Here is a 14,344-nt window from a genome sequence, read left to right as displayed (position 1 = left end):
TTTGCATTTATTTATTGTGATTCATTGCTGCACAGGTACCAGGCTCCAAGTACCTGCAGTTTTAAACACATTCACAACACACACATCTTTGCCATTTAAAATGCCTTTCCTCTAACAGCCTCTCCAGAGCCAGAATATCTCCATTCCCAGATGAAACCTGAGATCCTAGGATCAAAACTGCTTCCACGTGACAGGTTAACAGCAACCTTCCAAAGACACTTGTGCAGCCCTGTGCAAGTTACTTCATAGTTTGGCACATTTATGGGAAAGTCAGAGCTTATTACAATGCATTTATTGAATGTAAGGCTTCATAAATGGGGCTTCTTTCTGCAATGCCTGGTGTGTGTGTATATATATATATATGTATATGTGAATAATTGGGATGTTATTTACCAATTATGGGCCCAGCCCATCCAAAGTCGGCCTTGTTAGCAGCGAAATTCCACTTGTTCCTCTGCCCATTGTCAAGGTTAAAAGTTTGCCCCTGTGTCTCCAAGGGGTTTGAATTCAGGACTGAAAGCAGAAATTTTTTGCCCACAGCCAAGCCCTCAAATCCAGATGCAAGTTTTCCATGAGCTGATTTGTTTAACACTGATGCAGAGCTGGATCTGAACCACCTGCAGGACCAGGGCCTGAGCAAACAGAGAGCCCCCTGTGCTCCTGCCAGACACAAAAACGAGCATGGAGCAAGGAAACTGAAGGAAACCAGGCATGAAGAGTGTCTCCACCCCAAAATACCAAGTTTCAGATTTTGCTGGACTCGGATGGGTGTGTAAAAAGTAACCCTGAGCATTGGTCACCAAGCCTCCAGTGCTCAGCAGCTCTCCTTGGGGCAGATGTGCTGGGTGCATGTGCACTCCTATATTCAGTTCCTTTGGTGCCAAAGGTGTCACTTCTTATAATGTGTATTTTACATTTCATAGATATTTTTAATGCCTCTCTCAATTAGGAAAATTATGGAACCAAATAATACATGAGCAAAGGCAACATTTACTACATGGGATTTGCATGCTTTCATGGAATCCAGGTATAAACTCTGGGGACCCTTGAAATCAAAGTTCTTTTAATTAATTAATGCAGCCCGTTGATTTGGAGCAGGCCTGTAAAACAGCTGGAAATTCAATACATCAGGGTTCTTTTGAAGAGGTTTTTTTATTTTTTTTTCCTGACATGACTACCTGTGGTTCAACAGATGTTCATATGAAAAAAAAAAAAAAAACAAGCAGGAAAAGGAAGACACAAGAAGAGTATTCCCCCCTCAGCCCAGATTCCAACAGCAGGGGAAAGACAACACAAGGACATGGATTTCCAATGGATTTCCAGGAAATTTGGACCTGCTGGAGGATGCTGATCATTCCCCACAAACAGGAAAGGCACAGGGATGCAGGGGGGCTCCCTGAGGGGTGAGCCAGGAAACACCAGGAGAGCACAGGAGTGATGGCTGCCTCTGCTAACATTTCACAAGCTTGTTATCCACCAAGAATTCCACCTGGAAAAGCGCTAATAAAGCAAGTCAGGCTATTCCCCAGCAGGGGAATCAGAGCTAATCAGTGAAAGGATGCCTTCCCTGCCCCTCTCAGGCTGGAGCACAGGCAGAGCTGTCGCTGGGAGTTTGCACTGTAACACCGTGTGGGTCTCTAAAGGAGGAGCAGCAATTGTTCTAATTTCTGTGTTAATGGCACTGAGCACCACCCATGGCCTGGGGAGCTGCTGCCCTGACATCAGCCAGAGATGCCAGCAGGAATTTGGGACATGGAGGGAGCAGGACACAGAGGGAGCAGGACACCACAGCAGGAATTTGGGACATGGAGGGAGCAGGACACCACAGCAGGAATTTGGGACACAGAGGGAGCAGGACACCACAGCAGGAATTTGGGACACAGAGGGAGCAGGACACCACAGCAGAGGCACATTGAACCTCAGCCCTTGGGAGCCACCATCCCACATCACAGACAGGACTCATCTCGTGCTTCTCAGGCTCTCTAGAAGAGCTTTTCCTATCTGCAGCAGCACACCAGGCACACAGCAGGGCATCTGCTATAAACAAACCCACCCTCAGCTGTGATGATACCAGCCCTGCCTTTGTTGACTCTGAAATTCTGCTTTTGAAGACAGCAAGGGAACAAAACAAGAAGATGCAATCCTGGCTGCCAGCAAGGGAAGAAAACAAGAAGATGCAATCCTGGCTGCAACTCTCCAACCATCCTTTTTCCCCTGGCTTATCTCACTTCACATATGTAAGGAACAGCAAGAAAAGCATCTCTGAAAGGAAGCAGACACCAGAGCATGCTGTATCCCCTCCAAACCAGGGTCAGCACAGGCAGCTCTCATTCATCCTGCAGCAGGTTTTTAATCCCTGCCTAAGGAAGGGAGGCTGGGGACCACTAAGGACCACAAGGATCTGCTGAGAAGCTTAAGCTGTGCCATGTTTGGTGATGGCTTTGGGATCAGTGCACAGCCCAAGTCCAGACTGGGGAAGCACTGCTGGTCCTTCAGCATCTCCTGAGCAGGGATTTTACCACCATCCTTCTGGCAGATCCACAGAATAGGCATGAAGCCCTTCTTTTAAAAATTAAAAAAAAAATAAAATAGAATTTTTAAAAACCTACAGAATGGGCATGAAAATTCACTTGAAAAAGAATTTTAAAAAAAGAATTTTTAACAAAAGATTTTAAAAAAAGAATTTTAAAAAGAATTTAAAAAAAGAATTTAAAAAAAACAAATAAAAAATAATAATTTTAAAAAAAGAATTTTTAAAAATACACAGAAAGGGTGTGAAAATTCACTCAAAAATAATTTTTAAAAATCCCCCCAGTTAAAACAAGGGATCTGCTTCTGAACCCACAGAAAATAAGAGCAGCTTTTAGAATAGCTTTAGAGAGAGATGTGCATGTGGAAGGGTGGGACTGAGGTTGTCAGGGGTGCAGGTGGTGAGGGAAAGAGCCCGGAAATGAGCTGTTCTCCATGTTCAACATTTCTCCAATCATTTTCTTATTAGCATATCTCTAAGTGCATATAATTTTCACATCAAAGGGTAATTTTTTTTAGGTATTTAAAAAAAATAAAAACAACAAAAAAACCCCTTAGGATTGAAGTAGAGAATAATTTCTTTCCTGAAGTCTTTCAAGCAGCTCCTCTCTATGACATGACAGTAAAATTACAGAGGAGACAAGTGTTTAGAAAACTCTTCCCTGGAATTCAGATTATTCTTCAAGCACACGGTAAAATGGTTCAGCCAAACTGCGACAGGAAACATAAAGGGAGTCCTGGGAGCAGCAGAGCCTCAACTTTACAGTGTCTTCATCAGGAGCAGCCTGAATCCTCTGCCCCTTGCTTAGGGGCTGAGATAATCAGCATTTCTGAGCTGATTATGGGGAGGGAAAACTGAAGACAAGGCTGAGCCCGTCTTGTCTCCCACCAGTCCTTGCTAGCCAGGGTGGTCCCTGTGCAAAAGCCAGGAGTAACTCTCTCCCTTTCCCTCTGCACTGCTCATCCTCTGCTCTGCAGTCTGCAAGGCTCTTTTGCTCCTCTGGATCCAGTCAGGGGCAGCATGGATGAGCACTAAGCATTTCTCTCCAATGCTCACTAAGACTTTGCAGGGCCCCTTTCACTCTCCCCTGCCTCCTGCAGCAGCTCAAGGCTGCTCTTGGTGCTGTGTTCCAGCAATCTCAGGAACCAGGCTCGAGCAGGAGCTCTCCTTTAATGAGATTTTATTAAAAGACTCTATTACAAATAGCCACTTAAGCAAGTGAACCTTTGGAGCCTTTAGTCCATGATGTCAGAGCTGTGGCTGGATGTTTCCTGGGAGCACTAAACCTGCTGCTAATATAGGGCTGCTCTATATGACAGCTATAAAACTGCTTAAGCGTACCAGGCAGGAGGCCAACAGGGCTTTTTGTGGCTATCAGGGCTTGGCTGAAGGTCCCCTGCAGCAAGGCAGGAGGAAGCAGGGCCCTGGGCAGGGGTTCAGCTTCCCCTCACCTCCTTTGCGAGGCTGGAAAGGTCCAGAGAGCAGCAAAGCCTTTGCATCCTGCCCAGCTCTCTCTCCTGTGGCTGCAGAGATTATCCAGCTCTGTGCCCTGCCTGTGGGGCCCCCGAGGCTGCTCTGCATCACCACACCACACCACCTCTGCCCCTGCATGGAATACCCCAAATTTATGTAGGAATACCCACAATTTATCTAAGCCCATTGGACAGCATGTGACAATAAACCAGTGGTTTATTGTCGCATTGACACCAGCCTGGCTTTTCTGAGCCCTGCACTGCAGAGCTGCCCACCTGCCCTGTCCTCAGAGGCATCCCTGGGGCTGCACGCGTCCCCTGGCAGCTGCCTGCCCGCAGCACAGCCTCCTGTTTGCAAATCACACCCAGGATACAGCAGGAATGCCAGCGATGTTTGCCAACAGGCACCGGCATTAAAGCTAACAGCAGAACTGGCCCGACCCACCTGTCAGCTGGGGAGAGATAAGCAGAGGGCATAATAACGCACATTAATCACGTTTTAATCTGCAGTTTTCCACCAATAGGTGGCACCAGCAATTTTTGGATGTGCTACAACATGGTACATCTGTTCCCTTGCCACAGGGCACCCAGCCCATGGCAGGGCAGGGAAGATGGATGGACCATCTATTGCCACGGCAGCACCCAGCCCCTCTCGTTTTCCCTGAGGAAGAAAAGGTTAAAACTCCCACAGGCCAATTTTTCCTTCCCCAAACAAACTTATTTCAAGTTAGGATTAAGCCCAACTTGAATGAGTCTTTCAGGGAGTATGAGTCTGGAAGCTGTATGCAAACAGATCAGAAAAAATTGCTTGAAATGGAAGGATAGACTAAGCCTCTGTAGGAGACACAGCAAGAACACAATTTAACACAGCAAACCCAAAATTTCTTGTAGCTGAGGCTGGCCACTCATGTGAAAACATCTAAATCACAAAATAATACAGTTAAAATATATTGTATAAATATGTTACCTTGACTAGAGTGTCCAACAGAGGAAAACATCACACCACACAAATGCCTGATCTCTGTACACACAATAAAGGAGAAGCAACCCCAGCCAGGTCCAACCAAGACTGTGGCCTGCACAACTTCACAGGAAAAACTGCCCAGAGCCAAGGCAAGGCAGGAAACTGCCTGAGAAGCAAAGTCCCACCAGCTGTGCCACGCCACTACAGGTGCAGAGCATCCAGCTTACAACTCCACGCAGCTGAATCCAGCCCGTATAAATTATTAAAGAGTCTGCAGAACATTACACAGTTCATGTAGTTAATGATTATAGTTCAGTGTCTAGGTCAGATATAATTAGATGTTACATTAAAATAGCTTCACAGAGCCATTTATTCTGATTTAATTACTTAAAATGATAATATAATGAGCAGCGCTTTCAAAGAAAAAAAGAAATCTTTTAATGAGCTCATTTTAAGTTAATATAAGGCAAATTAATCATTTAACAAAATGCGGTGAAAAGACAAGTTCATATTTCAAAACATGTTGTGCCTTTGTCAAGGGAGCTTGTTTATTACCTTGCTGGGAATGACACACAAATGGGTGGCTCTTGAAACAACATCACATCCCACTGTACATCTGGAACATCTTTAAACCATATTTTCTTCCTTGCCCAGATATACCTGCTACGCCAGAGCCCTTTGAAATACAGCCTGAGCAGCAGATTTATGACCATCAAGCTGTGTCTTTATTCCAGTGTGAAGCAGAGCGATAGCTGCGCAGAGCAGCCACCCGAGGAGGTGAGCTCCTGATGAAGGGTTAATCGTGGCTTGCTTCATTAATCATTCATTTGCTGGCTCAGAAAATTAGCTTTCACTTGTTTGTTTGCTCAAGAAGCGATAAGCCCGTTCCCTCGCTGGTTCATCTATTTTCTTCCCTTTGCATTGTTTCAGAGATTTTAATCCTTTCCAATTTTTGTAATCAGTCATTTTGGTCTTTTAGCAGGAGCATTTCCAAGCGTGCAATTACTGGAGTGAAAGCAGGCAGCTCTCTGCAGGGAAGGAGCAGGCTCTGGTTCACAGCCCTGCCAGCAGCCACAGCCCTCCTCCTGTCCCACATCCCTGAGCAAAGGTGTTCCCAGCTCCAGATCCATCCCATGGCACCTCACACAGCCCCAGAAAAGGTGTCCCCATCTGCAGAGCCAGCCCAGGGCACCTCACACAATCCTGAGCAAAGGTGTCCCCACCTCCTGTCCCACAGGGCACCTCACACAGCACACCAGCAAAGGTGTCCCCATCTCCAGAGCCAGCCCATTGCTCTGCACACAGGGCTCCCTGCACTTCCACAGGCGTTTAAATCAACATTTATTCAGGGCCTGAAGAGCAAGGCAAGGCACACGGAGTGGTTTGCAGGTCGTGCCCCAGGCATTCACCTCCTCTATCCTAACCTGGAGCTGCAGCCTCACTAAGCCAGCAAGGAAAACCTGGAGAAGGTAAAGGGGGGGTCCTACTCCCAAGGCTGATTTCTTCCTCCCAACACAAACCTGCCTCAATAAAAGGTTTTCAAACCTTTCCATGGCATCACCTGCACAACACGAGGTCTCCCATGCCTTGGATGCCTCGGTGAGGGAGAGGAGACTGACTGTCACACGGCAGCCGCACTCCTCCCACCAGGAACAGAAATAATTTGGGGCTGCACATTCCTCCCTCTGCACATTGCCTCTGCTCCCAGCCAGGCAAAGCTCTCGGCTCCCTGGCAGTGCTGCGAGGGGATGTGGTGCTATGACAACCCCGTGGGTGCCATCCATCTCACAGGTGGCACCGCCAGCCCCCGGGGGCACCGACCGTGACCTGCCCGGCCCCTCCCTCCCAATTACTGCTGCTGCAGAGGGGATATCACTCTCCCTTTGGGATTTTCATTTTCCCCTTTTTTAAAATCTTTTTTCACAGCCCAACCCACCCAGGTTTGCACAGCAAAGCCCCCCTGGCTGGTTGCCCACATTTGCCCACCAAAGCAAGGATGTGTGCAGCCCAGCGTGGCCTCAAACTCCACTCACTGCTGCTTCCCCTTTTCTAGGCTGAAACCTGGGTTTTGAAGAAAAACACATCTCTGAGCCACAAGGCCCCAGCGTGAGGCTCGTGTCACACAGTCATTAATAAGGCTTTCCAGACAAATCTGACTGGAGAGATAATAGGCTTAAACAATTAGAAAGAGGAAAAAAAATTAAAAATATTTCTGTGATGGAGTATTTTCTTGTCCTATTCGCTGTAATTATTTTCTAAATGTAGATCATTATATACGATGCAGGCAGCAGTGTTCCAGAGCTGATCAGGCCATATGTTTCCACATTTTGAAAAGAAAACTAATTAAAAAGAAATTAAAAATGAAAAGAAAAAAAAAAAAAAGAGGAGGTTTGTGAAGAGGACTGGTAGGTTTGGGTCGGAGAGGAGTGGTGAAGGAATCTTTCAGGAATGTATACATTCACTCTGCTCGGCTCTGCGTTTTGTTTTCAGAATTGTTTCTGGCAGAAACCTAAAGAAAAATATGAACCAGATGTACAAGGAAATAGTTTCTTCATCAGAATGAGAAGAATAGCTCTCTGTCTGCCAACAGACTTGGAGCCTTTACATTTTAGCAAGGTGATGTTAAAAATACCCTTCAGCGATGGGTTCTCCTTCAGCAGTGCCAGGGGCTAATGGGACACAGGGAGAGCATCCCTGGGGAGGGGGGTGCCCCAGGAGAGCATCTGCCCCTCCCAGGTGCCCTGAGGTCTGGGGCGAGTGGTGGCACATGGCAGTGCCAGCAGGGATCCCACAGGGCTGGGCAGGGCACCTGGCAGGCAGCTCCTGCTGCTGGGTTTGGGCTTCTCCAGCCTCTCCCATGCCAGGGGCTCAGTCCTGAGCCAGGCACAGCCCTGGGGGCTGCACAGGTCCCAGCTTTCCAGAAGACTTCAGGGAACAACTGTTTGGAGTGGGGAAGAGCAGGTTTGAAACTCTCATCCAAGAGCAGCCCTTGGCAGAAGGGAGGTGGGAAAAGCCCAGAGCCTGTCTGCCCTTTGGGAGAAGGGATGGGATCCAGCTGATATATCCTTCATTGCCTCCTCCTTTCATGTGCCAGGTAAAGCAAATCCTCCCCAAATTCTGGTTTCTCCTCTGCTCCAAGGCTGCAGCACAGGCCCTGGGCTGATGGCCTCCGTGCCCTCCTCCCCTGGGCATCTGCACCACGAGGGAGAAGCATGAGCAGCATCTCTGCTGGCACAGATCCTTCCCAGCCTGCTGGAAATCATGGGAAAGGTCCCAGAAAGGGTCAGCAGCTTCATCACAGCATCTGGGCAGAGGTGTGAGGAGGGCAGGCACTGAGACCAAGGAGTGGGGAGGAGAAATAGTGACAAATTATTCCTCTGCTCCGAATTACTGACTCCTGACAAAACCAGCCACGGGCAAGAGGGCAGCTCCTGAATGCTGAAGTGCTTCAGTGCCTCATCCTGGGGCTGTGGCCATGCCTGAAGCCCTGCTCCACTCCTGGGGTTTTCTGTGTCACTGAGGCACCAGATCCTGCTGGGAGAAGGAGGATCTACCACAGCAGGTGACCCTCAGACACCCTGGGGTTCCACCCTGTCACCTGTGGCACTGCCACCTCTCCAACCCAGCAGAATCCTCCGTGACTCCCATGAGGTCAGTGGTTTGGGAAAGGAGCTCAGCTGGAAATTAAACAGGACAGAAAGAAAGCAAGAGAGAGCAACCAGGGAACTTTAATCTCATTAAATACACCTTGAGGCTTAATTTTGCCAGGAGGAGTATTTTTCTTGCCTCTAACCTTGCTCCAGCCTGCCTGCACCAGGAAAATTCTTCACAGGGACTTGTCCTTCTCTGCTTCGGGCAGTCAGAAATCTCTCTGAATCCTCCTGGATGCTGGATTTGAAAGGGGGTGGGAAAGAAAGTGCACTGATCTTCTGAAACCAGCTTATTTTGAAGGAACCACGTCAGCTTTGATGAGCAGAATTGCTGATGAGCACCTCCAGCAGCAGGAGCAGGCGGTGGCTCTTCCGTAGGCGTTTGTTGTCCACAGAAGATGAATTTCTGTCTCTCAACAGTTTTTAATTCCAGTAGAAAAAGTTTTCCAAGGTTTTGTAATTAAAGGTAAGGAAACCCAAGGCCTCACTACAGTAGTATTACAGGATCTTTGTTTTCTGGCCAGCACTACTTTAAAACAAACAAATGCTGCAAGCTCTGGAGTTGGCTCAGCAAATTGGCTTAGTCCTCATAGGCACTAGCTAATACAAAGTGCAAGGAGTTCAATCTTTCTGCACTGAAAAAACCCAGTTTCATCTGTCTGAAAGCCAGCAGCATCAGCTTCCCAGGTCTATCACAACTCCCCATAAATTAAAAAAGCTCAGTTGTATTGCACAAAGCATCTAAAGCAGCTGAGATTTCACGTGGGACACCCGGGAGAGAAGTTTAACAGCGCATGTTTCATGGTGATTGGCAAATTATCAGGTCATTGCTCCAACTTCCACAAACATCAGCAGCCAAAAGCAATAAAAATACAGGTTTTGGTCTCAGGAGCCTTCAAACTGTTTTCCAGAGTTGGACTGCATGACAAGATGCTCACTACAACACTGCAGAAGCGCTGAGCTGCTTAATTAGAATAACACAGATGCAGCTCAGTTTTTAAGTCAATCAGAACAATCAACACAGAATCAACAGATTTTCACAAGAATTAATCGAACACTTCCCTTGCTTTGTGTTTTAAATGCAATTTTTCTGGTTTGTCAGTAGGTAACCCTGAAGGATCACATCCCTTCTTCGGCATCGCTATAGGTGGCCACTCTTCAGTTTACCTGGAATTTGCCTCTTTCAGTGGTCTCAGCACTGGGAAAAGGCTCCCACACACATTTTTCCCAGCTCTGCCATCTGACAGGCGAGCCAGAATACGCACGGGGCGGATATCTCCAACCTCAACATTTCCCTGACAACAATATCAAGAAAAAAACTCCAGGGGTTTTGTTAATAGAGACGAACTTCAAACATCCTTTATTCCCGGATTTAAGCAGGCTGTAATCCTATCGGGTTGATTTTTCTCTCACTGGTGAGAACAGATACCAACGAGTTGTTTCCTGAAACACTCACAACCGCTACTGATGCTTTTTTGGTTTTTTTTCAACCTCGCTTGAAAAACTTGGAGTTCCTCAGAGCAGCCAGGAGCCAGACACTGCCCCTCCTTTCTGCTCCAGCTTTGGGAAGGGTGCTGCCAGTGCTGGAGGCTATGGGGCACAAACCTGCGTTGGGTTTTGGCCCAAAAGGCACAGCTGGGTACAGCCCATCTGCTGGAGGAGATTCCAGATGCAGCCAGAGCATCCTCCTGTCCCTGCTCGGTGTGTGCATCCCTCCTGCTCCCGCCCTGCTCTCCCGGGGCTGAGCAGCGCTGCCAAGGGGATAAGGGGCTGCGATTAGGAGCTGCAATTCCCTGCTCGTGTGGGCTGGCAGAAAATTACTGCTCAGCCGGAGAGGAAAATAACATCTTATTTACCGTCTCTCCTGGGACTCGTCTGAGGGCTGAGCAAGTGCTGACTCACAGGCTGCGGAGAGGTGCCGAGATGCAAATCCCAGCTGCGAGCTGCGAGCTCTCCTCGGCGCTGGCAGAGCCCCGCAGCATTACCTGCACCTGTGCTGGCATCGCTGCCCACGCTGTCCCTCCGGCTGTCCCCATGGACCAGAAATGCGACTTTCTGCCTCCAGACACCTCGGGAAGCTGTGATGTCCCTCACAGGCAGCAGCTGGCTCAGCCAGCACCCCAAAGAGCTGAGATGCATGGTCGGGGCTGGCAGGGACAGGCAAGGGGCCATCCATCACACACTTGCACCCCACAGAGCTGCCAAGAGAGCCAGGAGTTTTAAAAGAGGGACCCTGCCTCCCCATTTCACTTTCCTGCTGAAAACATCTGGTCTGCTTGGCACCTATGCCGCAGCAAATATAGCAGAGCATCTTGCTGGCGGGCACGGCGCCACCGCGACAGATGGGTACGAGCGCAGGCAGCCAAGAGACCTTGTATCAGCATCAAGTGTGTTTGCTGAGGGCAGGATTCGCAGCCAGAAATGTCAAAATGGCTGAGTCTCCGTGCCTGCAGATACCGGCGAGGCGAGGCTGTGCTAAACCAGCTCTGGAATGGTGGGGGAAGCTCAGCTCTGCAGCTACACAGCACAAGTTTCTGGTCGCGTGGAGCGGGATTAATTTCTGGCGTGGGGATGTTCCCGTTTCCAGGCGAGAGAGCCCACGGGCTGCCCCGGGGCTGGCGGGACACCGGCGAGGCGAGAGAGCCACAATCCCGCAGCAGCAAATTTGTCTTTGCAAAATGGGTTAGGAGAGCTGCTCTCAATTAACCCCGGGTCAGCTCGGCAGGCACGGGGAGGTGGCAGCGCATCCCCGCCGAGCACACCCTCGCAGCCCCGGGCAAAGCTGCGCCTGCCTCCGCCGGGCCGCGCTGCCTTCATCTTCCATCAGGGGAAGAGCAAAGGACTAATTGCGCTAATTAGCGTTGCCCTCATTTCACAGCAATTTCACGAGCTCGGCAGAGCGCTGAGCCCCGTGGCGGGTCGGGGAGCGCGGAGGGAATGAGGAGCGGCAGATGTGCAGCGGGAAAAGGTGTGGGATGGGATGTTCCTGGTCACTCCGGGCCACACGAGTCCTTGGAGCCGCCACCGGCACCAGGGCACCGCGGTGACAACAGCGGGAGCGCGGCTGAGCATCCAGCATCCCGCATCCTGCATCCCGCATCCTGCATCCTTCATCCCGCATCCCCAGCTGGGGACACTCGGCCCCGGGATCGATGCCCAGCGGGGTCGGGAGGGGAATGATCAGTGCAGGGGCACAGGGAGGGAGCTGCCCGTGCCACCCTCCCCGCTGACAAGTGAGTGACCCGGCTATTGTGGTCCTGCCTGCTCACAGGAACAAACATGCTCCGTATAAAAATCTCATCTTTCTAATCCCAAAGATGCTCTCTGTGGGAAAACGTGGTTGGTTGCTTGAAGAGGGGACAGAGAGGCACGGGATGAGCTGTTCAGAGAGGCTGGAGGGAAACGGGGAGCAGGGCAGGGATGTTTTTTCTCCCCACACGGTTACAGCCTGCCTCGCTCTTTCCTCAGCTGGTGCTTTAAGAGAAAAGTAATGCAACACACACCCGGAATGGGAAAGGAAGGAGAATTGGCAGGAACCAGCACGTCTGCACTTGTTTTAAATTTTTATATTTATTAAAATACTCTGGAAGTCTCTTGCATTCCAGCAGCCTTTGGAACAGCACTGGAATAAGTTACATACTGGGGAATGCTTGATTTCCAGCAGCTCCAGACAAACACATCTCCTGGAGGGACTGGTAAGAATGGGCGCAGGAGTGACTTGTGCTTAATCCCATCTGTGAAATGTTCATATTCTCCAGTCTGAGCCCTTCTGGCAGAGGCAGGAGCCAGCAGCAAGCTGACTCAATCTAACCATGAGGGTGCTTGGATTGAGGTGTTTACAGAAACACCCTGCACCTCCAGTAGCTCTGACAACCTCCAGCTAACAGCTGCTCTAAGAAGGACCATAAAGAAAGTAATTAAATACTGAAATGCCACTAAAAAGACAAGAGATGGAGACAGCTGGCAGCGCCCTGACCCTCTGTGCTGGTGCCAAGAATCAGCCCAGACCACAGCAAACTCTGGTGAAGAAGGAAAATACTGCCTAGACAGCCAAGCTTTGTGAAAAAAAGATGATTAACCAGCTTCCAAATCTGCCTCTGAGCCCCTGACCAGGACACCAGGGGAAATATTCCATAGATCAAGAGCAAACTCAGTGCCCAGCATCAGTGTTTAGCTGTGGCGGTCCCTTCCCCACAGTGATGCTCATCCTCCCTGCCAGGGCTGCTCCTTTCACCCCTGAGCACTGGAACTCTCCAAAGCCCAGGGATGTTTTTGCCAGCAGCCCCTGGAGTGCAGCCAGTGCTGCAGCTGGAGGCACGGATGGAGGGATGCAGGGGAGCGGGCAGAGCCAGGGCTGGCACAGGGACAGGGCTGTGGGCACTGCCAGCAGCAGCACGGGGGCTGGCACCCACAGACAGCTCTTCTGATCAAACGGGAGCAGGGCTGGCTGGGGAGATCAGCCATGTACTGATCAAAGCAATGGGCTGATGTGAGACCTGCTGGGAAAATGACCCCTCTCCAAAAAAATATTATTTTGGAAGAAATCCTAAGTGGATCCAAGCAAAGGAGGGGAGGCACGAGTGAGAAAAAGGGAAGAAAGGAGCAGGAACTGTCCTGGGCAGCTGAGAAGGACAGAATGGAGAAAGTCTGTGCAAATACTGGATGAGGAATGGATATTTTGCACAGACTGTCCTTACCTGAGCCATACTGCTCCTCAGGACCCTCTGATTTGCCACAGTCACATTCTAAACTCTGGAATTCCATCTGGAATATTAATTCAAACCTGATTTTAAAAGTGCATGGCAGCTTTGGGGACACAAGAGCAAACAAAAGACCTGGCTGTGGGTACAAGGGGAAATGCACCATTTGCCTTTCATTTTGGGGAAAAAAAACCCCACAGATCTGCAGGTCTAGATATCTGAATCCTTTAAATACACACCGCTGGTTTATACAGACCCTGCAGCTCCAGCTGATTGACAAAACTCACTCTGAATATCTTGAAATGTCATAAAATGTAGGAAGTGTGTATCTGACAGCCACATCCTACAACAAGGACATCCCACAGCACAGACATCCTTTATCCCCCTGCAATTACCTTCACACTGCTCTGCCTTATTCAGCAGCTCTGTGGTCTCCAGACTTTGGAGATTTACCTCTTTACTTTTACTTTTTTTTCCTTTTTTTCAGTTATGAATATTGCAGCTTCTGAGATAAAAAGAGGCTGGGAAGAAAGAGAACTCTTTACCTGTGAGGAATGAACAAGAGAAATAGGAGGACACAAAATAAACCCTCAGAGTTTCTCCATGTTCTTTCTTTGCATCCTTTGTATTCCCCTAGCTGAAAGTGGTAAATCACAAAACCCCAGTTCAAGACAAAGTTCCACAAGGCATCAAAATAATTCTGTGGTGCCCATAGACCCAATAAATTAAGAGCATCCAGCAAAGACCTAGAATTTATTGTTGTTACCAGAACAGACCCAAACACACTGCTGTTAAAAAATTAGGGAAAGAGAGCTGGAAGTGGCAATAATCCCCCAGCTCTGGGGAGAAGGAATCTAACTTAGCTTCCTTCTGGTGCTAATCATTAGGAGGACTTGTGAGGCCTGAGGGGACATTAGGTTGTTCACAATTTGGCCTTTAGCAGATAGTTTAAGGACTTTAGGAAGGCAGCAGAGATTTCCCAGGAGGGGCTTGGGCTGGGCAGGTTCTCAGGAATGCCCCTTGGAATG

The 14,344-nt window shown here is 49.1% G+C and overlaps 1 protein-coding gene across 1 annotated transcript in view; it reads right to left on the bottom strand.

Moving 5' to 3' along the window:
* The window catches only part of PROK2 (prokineticin 2), a 94,245-nt gene extending 89,124 nt beyond the window's left edge, over positions 1–5,121 (bottom strand). Inside the window, exon 1 of the mRNA XM_064724014.1 lies at positions 4,970–5,121. Within this exon, the coding sequence (XP_064580084.1) occupies positions 4,970–5,000 (31 nt within the window). The 5' untranslated portion in view covers positions 5,001–5,121. The remainder of the gene's footprint in view (positions 1–4,969) is intronic.
* Between the last annotated feature and the right edge of the window lie 9,223 nt (positions 5,122–14,344).

Source organism: Zonotrichia leucophrys, chromosome 12 (genome assembly GCF_028769735.1).
Source record: "Zonotrichia leucophrys gambelii isolate GWCS_2022_RI chromosome 12, RI_Zleu_2.0, whole genome shotgun sequence".
NCBI classification, from domain to species: Eukaryota; Metazoa; Chordata; class Aves; order Passeriformes; family Passerellidae; genus Zonotrichia; species Zonotrichia leucophrys.
Note: the sequence above shows the minus strand (reverse complement) of the source record. Positions and strands in the feature narration are given on the sequence as shown.